The 15643-nt window shown below is 43.3% G+C and overlaps 1 protein-coding gene across 1 annotated transcript; it reads left to right on the top strand.

The window, feature by feature from the left end:
* Positions 1–327: 327 nt before the first annotated feature.
* Positions 328–14822, top strand: RUFY1 (RUN and FYVE domain containing 1). Its single transcript, XM_026047487.1, has 18 exons — positions 328–598; positions 3989–4162; positions 4440–4557; positions 4827–4928; positions 5299–5422; positions 5830–5888; positions 7025–7090; positions 7577–7646; positions 8868–8969; positions 9373–9489; positions 9653–9820; positions 10529–10626; positions 10793–10912; positions 11613–11742; positions 12237–12331; positions 12946–12994; positions 13552–13629; positions 14254–14822. Exons 1-18 carry the CDS (start codon positions 328–330, stop codon positions 14395–14397), a joined length of 2085 nt encoding a protein of 694 aa, XP_025903272.1. The 3' UTR covers positions 14398–14822.
* Positions 14823–15643: the final 821 nt, after the last annotated feature.

Here is a 15643-nt window from a genome sequence, read left to right as displayed (position 1 = left end):
GCCATATGTGTATACACACATTTTAATCAAGTTAGTGTAGCTTGAATTACAGATGAAGTAATATGAATTTTTAAGTTTCATTTGAAAAAAAAAAGGGGGGGCGTGGGAAGAGGGGAAAAAAAAAAAAAAAAAAAAAGATTTCAAAGGCTGCCACGGTGTTTTCTAATGGAAAGCACCGCTGGGGGCCGGGGTGCGCACTAAGCGCGGGGCGCGCTCCCGCCGCCGCCGCCCGGGGCGCTCCGCGCGCTCCCGCGCAGCCGCCGCGGGGCGGGGCGGGGCGGGGCGGGCGCCGCCGGCTCATGACTGGCGTCACGTGACCCCGCCAAGATGGCTGACGGCGAGAGCTGCAGCCCGGCGGGCGCGGAGCGGGGAGAAGACTTTGAAATTATCGACAGAAACCTCGTTCCCAACGCCGCCGAGCTGAAAGATGAGGGGAAAGGGAAAGCCGCGGAAGAAGCGAGGTGGTCTGCGCCCATCTTCTCGCTGGCTAAGAAAGCCTCGGAAAACTTAGCGCTGAGCTACGGCCACGCTTTGAAGTCTGCAGCTTTGGTAGGATTCATGTCCAAACCCGTGGGCAATGACAGCACCGCAAAAACAAGTATGGTTGTTTCTTTAGTTACCTTGCTTTTCTGGTGCACAAATAAGTTAGCTCCTGTAAGTCGTGGCTCTTGGTGTCAGTGGTGATTATTACTCTGATTTTTAAAACTCTGTTAAGGAGGCTTGGACAACACAGACATAGAGCTTAATGAAATTATTATAGCTGGGAAAATCCTACACGCTTAGTATATTTGGAAAAGCTGACTTTATTTTCTCTACCTAAGGCTTTTGATTACTTTTTCCTTCTCCCTGAAAGTTCCCCTCGGAGCAGCCTGACTGCCCAGGCAGGGGGTGGGGCTCATTCCTGATCCTTCCTAGGTGGTCCCAGAAGGAACTACACCTGTTGGACACTCTTTCATGGCAGAACGGCTAGGAATTAGATTTATTATAAATTATTTTTTATCTAAGCTAAAATCCCTCCTTAGTTAATTATAGCTTGCTTTATTAAACATTCCTATTTATGGATGTAACAATCCTCATGGATACCTGGAATGAGTCTCTCTCAACTGAATTAAAACAGCTCTAATTATCTTTAGGATCTTAGTGCAGATTGAGTCACTTGATACCTCAGAGTATACTGGAAACAAACTGGTCAAGTGTGGTAGTGACTGGTGACATCAGTCTTGTCCTCCAGGCTCCTAGGCTAATGTTAGTGTTTCTGGACCAGGGGAGGTCACTTATGGTCCTGACTTTGTTCTTAATGATTCTTAGTACTCAAACTGGAGTTCTGTGGGGATGAATTGTGGCTCTTGGCGAAATAAGAAACTATTTGGTGGAGCAGGGGGCTTGTTTAGGGGATTTGGATATGCGTGTATGTGTGTGTAAACATTCCTTGATTCTTTGTGAAACCGGAAGAGATTAAAATAATATTCTAGTTTTCCAGGACATAATTTAATTTCCTCATATCTATTACACAGTCTCAAACCAAACTTCAGATTTGTTTTCTGTATGCCCAGATTGAGAACCTGAAGAAAGGGCAGACTATCCCAGTCTTCAGGTGCACTGGGATTGGTGCTACAAACCTACACCACCCAACAGAACGTGCAGCATTTAAGGGGGCTTCAAGACATTCTCCCTGACGTAGAACGCCCAGACTAGACTGCACTTTTGTCTTTCACCAAATCTTTCAGCTTGCTATCTGTAAAATAAGAGAATACAACACCACCTCACAAGACTGTTCAAAGTATTTAGATAATATGTTGAAAGGCTTTATTAAAAAATTCTATGTAAAAAAAAAAAACTGCTTATAAACTAGATATAGATTAAAAAAAAAATAATGAGCAGGCCTAACCTGCTCTGCCATGTGCAGTGGCTCCATCATTACCCTTGACTAAGCACAGTAAATTTGATTTTAAAGCAGGTATTTTTTTAAAATAACCTTCTTGTTTGGCCTGCAAAAAAGACCTGTGTAGTGCTAGCAACTTGTTCCTTCTCGACGTATTTTTCAGAGATTTTAATCTCTACCTGCTACTACAGATCTGTTGGTCATTTTTAAAGGAACTAATTAACATGGACAGATAGAAAAAGAAAGGCACACTGTAAAACTAGTGTCTGCCACTGAAGAAACTCACCTGCCTGTCTGGAAAGGTGAGGAACTACCAATCTAAACACAAATCAGGATTTGCAGTCTTAAAAACCCAGAACTGTCGATTTTTCTTTATGCTTCAGTTTTTTTCCTACTTCAAGGTCTGCTGAATAGCATGCAGTAAACAAGCACAGGGATTCAAAATGATCTTAAAACAAATCTGTTGGATGAGGTAAGAGACTGTGTGACCATGTCTTTAATGACTGCACCATAATGTCTGTGATCTTTTGCACTTGAGCAGCTCGGTTTCTAATCTTCAGGCCTGACTTCAGAAATCTGTGCTGCTCTAATAACCTGGCTATTTTGCATGTACCAACTTGTACAAAAGAAGCACTTGACTGTCTAAACTTGCAATGGTTTAAAAACTAGAAATGGTGTATTTAAACTTTGTATAAACATTTATGAAGATATGTTTTTCATTTAAAATTGTTTGTAAATAAATTTTCACAAAATTATAAAGACTTGTGACTAATACAATATATATATCCAAAGCAAGGCTTACAAGTGTAAAGCATACCTAAAAATCCAAGTTCAGGAAACCATCGAAATAACTCGATAAGCTGCTGCTGAAGCATCCTAACACTTATGAAAGGATGCTGATGATGCATTTCTATAGCCAGCTGTGTTTTAATCCTGTTTCTGTTGTCTAGCCTGTCAATGCTGGCATCAAAATTTCAAAATATTCCAACCCTTCTAATTCTCAGCCTCATCTCAAACATTACGATCAGCTCTGAGACATCCACTGCGCTGACAGTAGGTAGTGGTTAGGAGCAGCCTACCGAGCATACAAGACTCTGTGCTTCTTTTTGACTTGGGATGTTGATTAGTAAGATTCTGTTTTGGCTCTTGTGACACAGAGGACTTTGTTGCACTAATAGTCCTGAATTAACATTCTGTGCACGATAACGTAATAATGAAAATTAGTACCCCCAGACTCTTGCATGCTGTTAGGCGTAGCATTAGCTCACTGCATGAGTGACGCGGGGGCTCTACCTGTAACCTGGGTCCTCTGTGACTGTGTTTCTGCAGGGAGCATTAGGTTTGATCCGCAGGTGAGAGCAGGTTCTCCTAATGCAACGGCGCCGGCGTAAGGGCCCTTGTACCTGGCCAGGGCCCTGCGGCACCTGCCGGGGGCTGCCCTGGCTGCGGATACGCGGCACTTTCTGCCTTTCCCCTCTCTGTGGGGCGAGGCGCTGCCCTCTCCCCGCAGGGAAAGGGGAGCCGGGCGCCGCTCGGCTGGCGCTGAGGAAAGCGCGGGGCGCGCTGCACGGCCCCGAGCAGGCTGAGGCCTCCCTGGGCCGCGGTTCTCGCCCTCGCCGCTGCGCTGCGGCCTCTCCGGGGCCGAGGGCGGCCGCGGGGCGCGGGAAGGGGCAGGGACGGCGAAGGGCGCCGCGCACGGAAAACCCTTTCTAAAATGGCGCCCGCCGCCGCGCGCCGGTCTCGCGAGACCCGCCGCGGTGGGCGGGGGGGCTGTTTCTGTGGTAACGGGGGCGCCGGGGGGGCCTCGCTGCCGGCCCCGCGGGGAGGGGGGAGGCGCCCCCGGTACCGGCACCGGCTCCGGGCTGGCCCCGCCGCCCTCAGCCCCGCGTTAACCCTCGAGCTCCCCGCACACAGCTGGGGGAGGAGGGGGCGCCTTGGCCTCATTTCACCCCTCGGCAAGATGGAGACCGAGCCGGCGGCTCCGCTCTCACCACCCCCGTGACAGCCACGAAAGGGGAGCCTGCGCTTCTTAAAAAGCGAACAAACAAAACAAAAACATATATTTTTTCCACATCTTTCTTTATTCTTTTCCCGCCTGTGTGCCAGTTGCCCGCTGCCACGCCATGGAGGAGCGCGCGAACCTCATGAACATGATGAAGCTCAGCATCAAGACGCTCATCCAGTCGGCGCTGAGCCTGGGCCGCACGCTCGACTCAGACTTCCCGCCCCTGCAGCAGTTCTTCGTGGTGCTGGAGCACTGCCTCAAGCACGGCCTCAAGGGTGAGCGCCCGCCAGCCCCGCTGCCCCCTCGCTTGGCCTTTCACGGCAAATTCGTATTAAAGCTGTGCCCTGTAACTTCCTAATCCGTGTTCCCTGTATGCATATATGCTTGTCTTCTGATGTACCCTGTATTGTCTGTTGCTCGGGGGTTTTTAATGTCCTATTCCCCTCGCAGAACTTGCTAAGATTAAGTAAAAGGCTAAAATTTGCGGTCTGCAGTTGAAGGTAGAAGCCTCTCGTTTTTTTCCCCACAAACCTCTCTGTGTGTTCTCTTTAGTGAAGAAGACTTTTATTGGACAGAACAAATCGTTTTTTGGCCCTTTGGAAATAGTGGAGAAACTTTGTCCTGAAGCATCAGATATAGCAACTAGTGTTAAAAATCTGCCAGAGTTAAAGTAAGTTGATTCCTGGGAATGATACAAATCGCCTATACCTCTGGGGGAGGAAAAAAAGAATCCTTCCCTCTCACCTTGCCTTATGGGGATCTCATTCCCAAAGGGGATGATCGTGTATTCTGGGGCACTGGCTTTTCTGAGAGGGCATCTTAACCTGTTCTGCAATTCTGATTCTACAGTGCTGTCAGATTAAAAATAGCATTTGAAAACTTTTGAAGTTTTTTTGAAGATCTTTTAATTTTACCAAAACTTGCAACTTTTCCTTTTAGGACTGCTGTAGGAAGGGGAAGGGCTTGGCTTTATCTTGCACTCATGCAAAAGAAACTGGCAGATTACCTCAAAGTACTCTTGGACAACAAGCATTTACTAAGGTACTAGAACAAGCACATGTAGGTTGTATTCACTGGATCCTTGAATTATTTTATAGTAAGAGATATTTAATTGACAGTTTAAGTTGGTTTTTGTTTTGTTTTGTTTTTTTTTAGTGGGGTTTTTTTTTTTTTTTTGTGCAACCTACAGAGGAGTAAATTATTCATTGGTTTTGCAGGGAACAAAACAAGCAGACTATATTTCTATGTAAGCTCTGCATCTTCCGCCTTATACAATAAATTGCTGAGGAGGGACTGATCAGACTGTACATTATTGCTTTAGAAGGACTGCATAGGCATATGTGACTGAAGTGATAGAAGTGCTATTTTAATTGTTATAACGTGTACTGCTGGCTTGTAATGTTTCTTGTAGTGAATTTTATGAACCTGATGCATTGATGATGGAAGAGGAAGGAGCCGTCATTGTGGGTCTGCTAGTTGGACTGAATGTTATTGATGCAAACCTTTGCTTGAAAGGAGAAGATTTGGATTCCCAGGTGAAGATTATAACTTAAATAAGATCAGCCATTAAGTTTCCTGTACCAGTTAAGCACAATCCATAAAAACTTGAACAAAACTGATCTAGAGTTCTTAGATCTGATAGAAAGCTTGGATTGTTTTTGCCTGTGCTTTCATAGGCAAGCATTTGAATGCCTTCTGAGAAATCAAAAGTGAACTAAGATAATTACAAGAGATATATTTGGAAGACTAGTGTGCTAGTTTAAACTTTGTTTTATGGATTGTGAGAGACTTTTTAGGGTTGTGGGAGGGATTCTGTAGTGTGTGTATTGTGTTTATTTTTATTCCATGTATTTTTATTTCATGTGTGGAACAGCTCGTAGAATCACTGTTAAAATTAATAACCTCTAGGACGCTGAGCACACTATGGTAATTTGTTTTTCAGGTTGGAGTGATTGATTTTTCCTTGTACCTTAAGGAAACTCAGGACAGTGATGACAAACAGTATGTATGATAATTTTCTGGCTGTAATTACCAGCATGTGTGGATGGTGCTGGTTTGTTTTGTTTTATTTTTTAAGGAACAAGCAGTCAGTGCTACAGATCTCTCTGATTCTTGTAATTATCCAAAAAAAAAAAAAAAAAAAGATTCATAAGTGGATTTTTTTGCTAAACCAAAGCTCTAAGAGGTTGAACTATGATTAGTTTTAGCAGCAGTACAATATGCAGAGTCTGTTGTGCCCTGAACTCGGGACCAAATTAAGAGAACTAGAAGTTTCAGTTAGCGCATTTATTTGTTCTTAGGTAGCGTGACCTGCCAGGTCACCTGCTAAAACACTGCCTCGAATTGTTCAGAAGTGTTTTTGTTTAAGGAGCTCCCTTTTTGGGAGAGGTCGGTTAAGGAAAAAGCAGTCAGCTACTTACTGAGGTGCTCAGTGAAGTGTAACTGGTAGTATCACTGTCTTGGAAGACTTGTGGATGGAGAAGGCCTCATAGTTTATCTCTTGCACTTCAGAGCACTTCACTTTTTAGCAGGTGAGGAGATACAGCAATGCAAGATATGAGGAATGACAAATACATAAAATATAGGGAATATGTCATGAGATGAGTAGTACCTGGAACTGCTTTTAGTCCTTCCTTTCTGAAAAGAAAGACTGGCTTTGAGGTCAGTAACATATCTTGAAAGCTGCTGTCTATCTTAAAAGCATATTCCAGTTCTTTTCATTTTCTTAATGTTTTTCTGAAAACCATGCTGAAGTTGGCTGTAAGTGAAGCAGAGTGGAAAGTATTCTGTAGAACATCCACATGCTTCCTCCCCCAGCCTTAGGAAATGTATTTTCTCAAGCTTAGTGTGTAAGATTAAATGAAGAGGGACACATAATATAGTTTTGTAATACATGCTGCTCTGGAAATCTGTCCTTTCACCTCTAAAATCTTAATGATATCTCAGTTTCTAATTTTTAGTCTGATAATTTATGTTCTTATTGCTTCTAGTCTAGCTCTCTAACAAGTATTTTTATAAGGAAAGAAAACACAAGTTCTGTTCAAGTTATGTTTGCAAGCCTATGCTGAAAACCTTAGTACAAACTAACTCTTTAGAGTGAAGTTTCTTAATAAATCAGTTTTCATTTCTGTAACTAGAGATGGAGGGATTACTGCTGTGCTTGACCAGAAGCATTATGTAGAAGAACTTAACCGACATCTAAGGTGAGATTTCTGTCTATTCTGATGTACAAACATTTGTTCTCTGTAGTCTTTCTGGTATGGCTTTAAATAACTCTGTTGTCAGTCCTGTAGATTTTTGTCTGGCATTGAAAAACTTCCTTTTTCTGTTAAAAAAAAAAAAAGAGAGAGATAATTGTTACAAGGACATCTGGGAGTTTGTTATTTTCAGATGAAGATTCTGTGCTTTTTTTCTCATGGGTTGTTCAGTGGGAGGAACAGCCTTCCCTTACCCTCTTGAGCATTAGACTGCAAAAGCTAAACAGGGCCACAAACTTCTACATTTGTCTCTGGCACCCTATTGTATTGGCCTCTCGTAACTCAAGACAAGTGTCCTTACTGTGGATTTCTCCCAGGTCACCAAAGTAACTCATTGACAACAAATACAAGATGGTAGCAAAGATTTGGGAATAAATACTGAATGTGGACGTTTTTTCTATTGGTTTATACGTTTTGTTTTCTTTGTTTTAGTTGCACAGTTGCAGATCTTCAGAACAAAATAGACTGTTTAGAAAAGACCAATTCAAAACTCCAGGAAGAGGTTTGAGCCTATTCCATTAAATATTTCTTTTTCTAAACCTTCCTTATTTTCCCTCAGCTCACTGCTGTCGGTGGCAAAACTCCCGAAGTACGAAGTACTTACGAAGTACAGGGGATTCGTGTAAGCTAGCAGGCTCTGGGGAAATCTTCTCTATTATGCTAATATATTCTTCTCGTATGAAGAGAGGCTGAGCGAGCTGGGCCTGTTTTCTCTGGAGAAGAGACGGCTCAGAGGGGATATGATTAATATGTATAAGTTCAGGAAGGGAGAATGCAGGGAGGAAGGGGACAGGCTGTTCTCACTGGTGGCCAGCGATAGGACGAGGGGTAATGGCCACAAACTGAAGCACAAGAAGTTCCGTCTCCAGGTGAGGAGCAACTTCTTTACTGTTAGGGTAACAGAGCAGTGGAACAGGCTGCCCAGGGAGGTTGTGGAGTCTCCTACTCTGGAGGTCTTCAAAACCCGCCTGGATGCCACCCTGTGCCACATGCTCTAGGTGTGCCTGCTTGAGCAGGAAGGTTGGACTAGATGATCTGTAGAGGTCCCTTCCAACCTTAAATATTCTGAAATATTCTGAAATATTCTGAAATAATAGTTCCTTAGGGGCTTTATTTGTTAGAAGGTGTTCCTTAAGTTTGGTCTATATCTGCATTGTCCAGTTTCCAGTCCTTTTGGGATATCTTCCCATTAAAATGTGTTAAGGCTTCATCAGTAGTTGTTAGCCCTGTCTTATGTCTGCTAGTTGATTCCTGAACAAACACCACAAACTTGTGCATTTGGCTCAAGGACTGTCTTATGACTCTTAGTAGTAAATAGACTTTTAAGGGTTGAGCAGAGGCCTTAACTCATGTAGGAAGAAGTTAAAGTGATAATCCACTGAAAAAATTGCAAAGAATGGCACAAACTAACTTAGTTTCTCTAGTAATTTGCATGACACTTCTTTGTTAGCACTAGGACGCATTTCTGTATCCAGTAGATATTCAGAATAACTGATGAGGGCAGGAAGCAGAGTTAAAGTGAGCAAATGTTAGGGAGATTCCTAAATTTGGCTGTAGAGTGGATGTCTTTGCAAAGGAAGGAGGTGCTGGGGAGCAGGAGGAAGCCAGGGAGAGAAGTGGGTGGTGCACCTGCTACAAAAGCTGAGCTACAAATGTTAGGACTCCTCCAGATGTTAAGTGCTTAAATATTGATTAAATACTGATATAATCCTTTCATAAACAGCTTGCAGCAGCAACTGACCGAATTGGATCGCTGCAGGAAGAGCAGCAGCAGTTAAAACAACAAAATGAATTGATTCGTGAACGGAGTGAAAAAAGTGTAGAGGTAGGACACCTGATTAAAAGAACATGCGGTGCTTAAAATAAGACTTTGGTTTTGATTAACTTTGAATTTGAATGCTAAACATATAGTCAGACTAAATGCAGCTGTTGATCATTACTTATTAGTGTTGATCATTATATATTAGTGTATAATATATGCAGACATAAGGTTTCACTCTACTACTGACCTAAACATGTACCTGCAGAATGGAGAGGGGCTTAAAGTCATATAATGGTTACTCTCTGGTTTCAGTCTATTCTACTTCTTATTCTTCTTTTCTTCTCTTTGACAGATTATTACTTTTAAAAATAAGAGGATTTTGCTTGAAATGGCACAGTAGCATACAGGATTTCACAGAAGAATTTGAGACCTACTTTAAATACAGGGTTTTGTCTCTTTCTTCCAGGTAACAAAGGAAGACACAAAGGTAGAACTGGATACCTATAAGCAGTCACGCCAGGGTCTGGATGAAATGTACAGTGACGTCTGGAAGCAGTTAAAAGAAGAAAAAAAAATCAGGCTGGTGAGGAAACGACTATATAAAGTGAAAAAAACAGGTTTTGTCTACTTTAATGTATTCTTGATATTAGAAAATAGATAATTACTATGTAGAGTTTTATGGGTTCTGGAACCACTTATCCCTGATGCATGATGATATAGCAGTAACTAGGAAATTTCGTTGTAAGGAACTAGAGAAAGAGCTGGAGTTACAGATTGGAATGAAAACCGAAATGGAAATAGCCATGAAACTTCTGGAAAAAGATACTCATGAGAAACAAGACACTTTGGTTGCCCTCCGCCAACAGTTAGATGAGGTGAAAGCCATTAACCTGCAGATGTTCCACAAATCCCAGGTGGGTGCTGAAGGGGGAACAGAAGGAGCATCTCTAGTGGTCTTCACTTGTTAATCACAAGACCAAGGGGGCATGTGCACATATGTACCTCTGAAGGAACTCTATGCATTCATTTTATTAGGAGTTTCTGTTTTAAAAACGCAAAAGGAATTGCTTTACTTCTGATGCCCTCTGTCATTGGTGATGTGAACCTGGGCATGTTTGGACAGAAAGCAAGTCTCCTTGAACATGCCGTGTGGTTTATCATGGGATCTCTCAAGAAATGGAGAGCCCTCAAAAGGCAGAGGGGGGTTTTAAGGGACCTTTATTCTCGCTACTGGGTGCTGCTTCTTCTGACTGGGTGGGTCTTCTGAGAAATGATGCAGCTGTTACAATCAGCTTATAATAGTGATATAATTGATTTGTTTATCCTGCTTATGTAATCTGATAATTTGTTTCCTGAAACTCCTCTCTAAACGAAACAGCAACTTTGCCTTGTAGATGTTCTCTTAGAGCTGTAGTAAGTATTGATCTAACAATATGAGTTGAGGAGTGTCTGTTCTGGCCTATCTGTGGTTCTTGGTGTCCTGCTTCTATCTTCTGGTTAAACCCAGGCACAGTCCGCAAGAAGTCAAAACACATCATTTGTGGTGACAGACCTTTGTTAAACACTGTTACTGGATGCTTTAGAAAACTAAAAGGAAATACTTGTTCACTTTGTTCCTGCAGAATGCAGAGTGTTCATTACAACAGAAAACAGAAGCAATATCGTCTTTTGAAGACAAAACAAATGAGATGATGTCTGCTATGAAACAAATGGAAGAGAGGTAGTAATTTCAAGCTCAAAACTGTAGTAGAAAGGCTCCAGCTCTCTTTAGTTCTGGAGTTCTATAATGTGGGCAGTAGATCTAAGGAGGGGAAAAAAAGAATAAGTTACAGTGTAAGGAATGTGTGAATCAACTACAGCAGTTTGTGACCCTTATTCTGTTGTAGATTGCAGCAAGCAGAAAAGGCCAGGCAGGCTGCAGAAGAAAGATGCACCAAGATGAAGCAAGAACTTGCTGGCAGGCTTGACACTTGTCGGCAGCAGATGTCCCAGCTGGATAGCAAATGGTATTTCAGTTCATCATTTTTTTTCCTTTGTTCCTGTCATTTCTTTGTGCTTTGCATCTCTTTTGTATTAAGAGCTAAAAAGTGATGGATTTGAGCCTTTAGATTTAGTAAGTATTGATGGAAGTATACTAGGAAAGTGTATCTAGGAAAGATGGAAATATATCTAGAAAAGCAGAGTAAATGTGTGTGAAATGAACACTAAGGTGAGGATTTTGAAATGTGTTTTCAAAGCATACCAGCATATTCCAGCGTACCAGTAAAAATCTGGTCACTGAGGACTAATAATAGATCTTTCAAGGACTTTGTTACTAGCTCAGGAGATAAATATGGTCACGCTTCTGGCCTCAGGGTGTAAGTGGCTAATTCCTGTAGGAAAGGCTTCTTCCACTGTTCAGACTTCAGAGTATGGTGTCAGTTTAATCACAGCTGCGTAAACACCACTAGTCAAATATGTACTTGGAAAAAAAAAAAAAGAAAAAAGCCAGCTTAGCCATTCATCAGCACTGCCACTTGTTTGCTGTAACCTGAAAACACCAATACAATTTTGGTGCCTGTCATAACACTCCTGTTCCTTCCCTGCCCTAAGCACTGCCCTAGTTTTTGCCCCTTTTTGGACAAGCTTCCTCCTTCTTGTACCCCTGCTATTCTTATAGCCCCGTAGGATATTTCCTGCTTTCTTACACCACATATTTCTAAACAGCTGCAGTCTGGAGAAAGAGTTAAAATCTGAGAAAGAGCAGAGGCAAACTTTGCAAAAAGAACTACACCAGGAGAAGGACACTACCACACTGCTTAAAACAGAACTGCAGCAAATGGAGGGACTGAAGAAGGTAGGTGCAGAGTAAACGTGCTGCTGTTCAGGATTAAAGCTGGCCTAGATCCTCAGCAATACTTTCCTCTTTAGCTGAGTGATTTCTTCTGCACCATCCTCTTCCCTTGAGCACTTTCGGAAAACGGGCCGGTGTAACATAAACCGGGAAGCATGTGAATCTGGGATGAGACAGCTGGGCACAAAAAACTCACAGATAAACTGTATGTAACAGCACATGTTGGGTCTTTTGACTGTGTATATTAAAATAAGTACATGCTTTCAAGCCTTTAGAATAGGAAAGGATGTGTTTTAATTGGATTTTAAAAAGCATGAGAATTCTTATTACACTAAAGAAAATCTGCTCCTGCATATTGATCCATTTAAATGTTAAAGGCACAAATTGTACACCAGTATTTGTCTGTGTACCCACATATGTGGGCACAGGGTGCTGCGTTCCGGCTAGGCTCAAGGATGGTTAGGACAAGTCTGAGATTTTGTGCTTGTTTTTCATAGGAACTGAGAAAACTGCAAGATGAGAAGCAGCAGTTAGAGAAAGTCTGTGAGGAGCAGGAACAAGCTCTTCAAGAAATGGGGCTTCATCTCAGCCAGTAAGTCCTAGGAACTGAACTCCTGAAAGTGGCAGGGCTTGGAGGACCAGTTATCAAACCGACACACAAAACCTTTTGAAACTCATTTTTGTCAGTGAAGGGGAGGATTTTATGAAGCAATTGCTATTATACGTAGGAAACTAGTTGGCCATGGTGTGAGAAAGCAAGGGAAAGAGGTTCTTGAATGGGTGAAGTGGCTAGGATAGAAAATGGAGCACAGTAAAAAGCCAGTCCTCATAGTGGAATTCTGTATTTTTCCACTGTGTGTGAACGGGAGGTGAATGGGTGCATGTGAAACCCAGCTCATCTGAGAGCCTCTTGGGGGCCTGACAGGCAGCACTTTGAAAATAGTAGCCCAGTGTTCAGCAACACGAAGGGACCTGGATGTTAGTCCCTAGGGACTAAAGGAAAGACCAGACTGCGCTTCTAGTCCAGGGGCTGTGTTTCTGATGCTGCATGTAGTTCTGGAACTCGATCTCAAAAAAGTTACTGAAATGGAAAAGCTTGGAAAAAAAACAGCTTTTCAAAGGTGTCAAAAATCAGTGGTACGACTGGTGGTACTTTCTGTAAAACCATTCATTCTTTTTTTGATATGGAAACTTTTTTTCCCCCAGATCTAAGCTGAAGATGGAAGATATTAAAGAAGTAAATAAAGCACTAAAGGTACTTTACACCTAACCCCTGCCCTGTGAGGAAAGGCTGAGAGAGCTGGGCCTGTTCAGCCTGGAGAAGAGAAGGCTGAGGGGGGACCTGATCCATGTCCATAAATACCTTGAGGGAGGGAGTGAGGAGGAGGGGGCGGCCTCTCTTCAGTGGTAGCCACTGATAGAACTAGAGGAAACGGCCACAAGCTGAAGCACCAAAAGTTCCACAGGAACTTGAGGAAAAACTTCTTAACAGTGAGGGTGACAGAGGCCTGGCACAGGCTGCCCAGGGACGTTGTGGAGTCTCCTTCTCTGGAGATCTTCCAAACCCGCTTGGACTCAGCCCCGTGCCCCGTGCTCTGGGTGAGGCTGCGTGTGCAGGGGGCTTGGACTAGATGATGCCTAAAGGCCCTTTCCAACTTTAAGGATTCTGTGAGCTCATGGATATTTTGACTAAACAAATGCTTTTCCTTAACCTTTATATTTCATTCTACAGTTAACTCCTAATTCTTGGTGAATTCTCTCTAATAGACACAGTTTATTTATGTATGCTGATTTTTTGTTGTTATTTCCTAGGGTCATACCTGGCTGAAAGATGATGAAGCCACACACTGCAAGCAATGTGAAAAGGAATTCTGTCTTTCAAGAAGGAAGGTAGAGTTCTCCCACATTTTTTTTTCTTTTTCCTCACTACATACACAAGAAAAAAGAATTATTAAGGCACTTGTAAGTTGATGGGGAAGATTGACAGCTTCAATTCCAGATGTTGGCATGATGATGGAGAAGTAGAGCAGTATTTCCTGTCTTTAAAATCAGTGGGTTCCTTTTGAAGAGAGGGAGCTCTCTCCCGCAAGGCGGCTCCTCTCCTTTCCCTGCTGGACGGAGCGGGAGGAGGGTTGGGAACAGGGCAGGGGCAGCTGCCTGTGCGGGCGGCCAGGGGCCTTGGGGCTGTTGCTGCCCAGCCCCTTCTGGGGGCCGGGGGCAGCTGGGGCCACCCCACCAAGAGCCCAGCGCTGCAGCCCCTATAAGGTGGTCCCGTGGTGACACAGGGTGAGCAGGGGCTGGCAGCACAGGAGCAGACAGGAGAGGGGCGGGCAGTTGCAGCAGCCGCTCCTCGGCCTGGCCAGGCTGCTGCACCCAGCCCTGTGCAGGGAAAAGGGGCTGCAGGAAGCAGGGGCCCGAGCAGGAACGGGAAGGGACCATTTCCAGAACCAGTTTTACATTCTTGACAGGCTGAGGTTTTAGGCAGCTCTGCTTACTCTGACCCTCTGGTTGCAGCATCACTGCAGGAACTGCGGTGACATCTTCTGCAACACTTGTTCCAGTAATGAACTCGCGCTGCCCTCCTATCCCAAGCCTGTCCGTGTTTGCGATACGTGTCACACTTTGCTGCTGCAGCGATGCTCCTCCAATTCCTCCTAAGGCTTTGGTGGTCTCGAGAGAACCCTTTAACATTGGAAAAGTAGCCATTATTTTTTTAATTCTGAATTTCAGGTACCTTCTGTGCAGCAGATGTGTTTAAATTTTCCACTGTAGGAAATGTAAGAACTTGTATGAGTTATGCAAGTTAATGTTTCTCTAACTGGAATGATTAAGTTTCCATTAAAGTTCTATTTCAGACTAAAATGCAAACTCACTTTTTCTGATTTTATACCAGTTGTTTGTACTAAAACTTGTACATTTCTCTACTAGTGAGCCCTCTGGCTGTTCCTTTTTCTGCACACTGACTTCATGGTTCTACTGTGGCTGCTGTACAGTTTTCTATTTGCTTGAAGAGATGTCTATATGAATTGTCTATAGCAAGAGCTCTATTAGTGTTAATGAATGTGCCTTCACTCAAGTCACTAAGTTATACTTGTTCTCAAAGTATCTGAACATGAGATGGTAGCTACACAATAAAGCCTTTCACAAAACCTGGCAGTAACATTGTCTTGATTTTTTTAAAGGCTCAACCTCCTTACAGCCGCTGCAGGGTAAATGCAGTGTCCACCTTGCTGCACTTGGAGCTGCTAAAAGGTAGCCTAGGGGAGCAGCTGGGGCCAGACTGCTGTACCTAAAGCTAGCGCTGCTGAGGAGCAATAAGCGTTCACTGCTCTTCAGGGGTGAAAGTAAGAACCAAGTCACAGGGTGAATTAACTGCCACTAACTGCTTTAGCCAAAGTCTGGCTGATTCTGCTGCTTCTGTGTCACTGCTCTTCAGCTAGGGAAGGTTCGTGCAACATGGGAGTCTAAGATGGTTACCAGTGAAGAAAATGTCAAGTGTCTGTGTACTACAGTGTACTAATAAACACACATGGGACTAGTGACTCGTGCCTTGAGAGGTACTCCAGCACCTGCAACAATGGCGGGGGGGAGAAAAAGGGTGAAAAGGGCACTTTTTCAAGGTACTTGAAAGGTACCCAAGCTACCCCAAAACTACATGTCTATTAAGCTTTACACATTTAACTAGAGAAATCAACCAGAGCTCCTCTTAGAAGTGACATATATAAACTGCAGCTCCATTCAAGGAAAAAAAAACCAGAAAATAAAGAATTTAAAGAGAGTTGGTTTCAAAGACATCTCAAATCAATTTAAGTTGAACTCCTTGTAAGAAGAGCTGCACTGCGAGCTAGAAACTATTCCAAAGAGTAGTGGCCTAGTGTTAAACCTAAACTAAACCAGCCTCTAC

The sequence above is a fragment of the Nothoprocta perdicaria genome, unplaced genomic scaffold (assembly GCF_003342845.1).
Source record: "Nothoprocta perdicaria isolate Ctin4 unplaced genomic scaffold, notPer1 scaffold_5, whole genome shotgun sequence".
NCBI classification, from domain to species: Eukaryota; Metazoa; Chordata; class Aves; order Tinamiformes; family Tinamidae; genus Nothoprocta; species Nothoprocta perdicaria.
Note: the sequence above shows the minus strand (reverse complement) of the source record. Positions and strands in the feature narration are given on the sequence as shown.

Coding starts and splice junctions, on each gene's coding strand:
- RUFY1 (XM_026047487.1), top strand. CDS start 328: ATGGCTGACGGCGAGAGCTGCAGCCCGGCGGGCGCGGAGCGGGGAGAA. Junction 599..3,988: donor TGACAGCACCGCAAAAACAA/GTATGGTTGTTT, acceptor CCTGTGTGCCAG/TTGCCCGCTGCCACGCCATG. Junction 10,627..10,792: donor ATGAAACAAATGGAAGAGAG/GTAGTAATTTCA, acceptor ATTCTGTTGTAG/ATTGCAGCAAGCAGAAAAGG.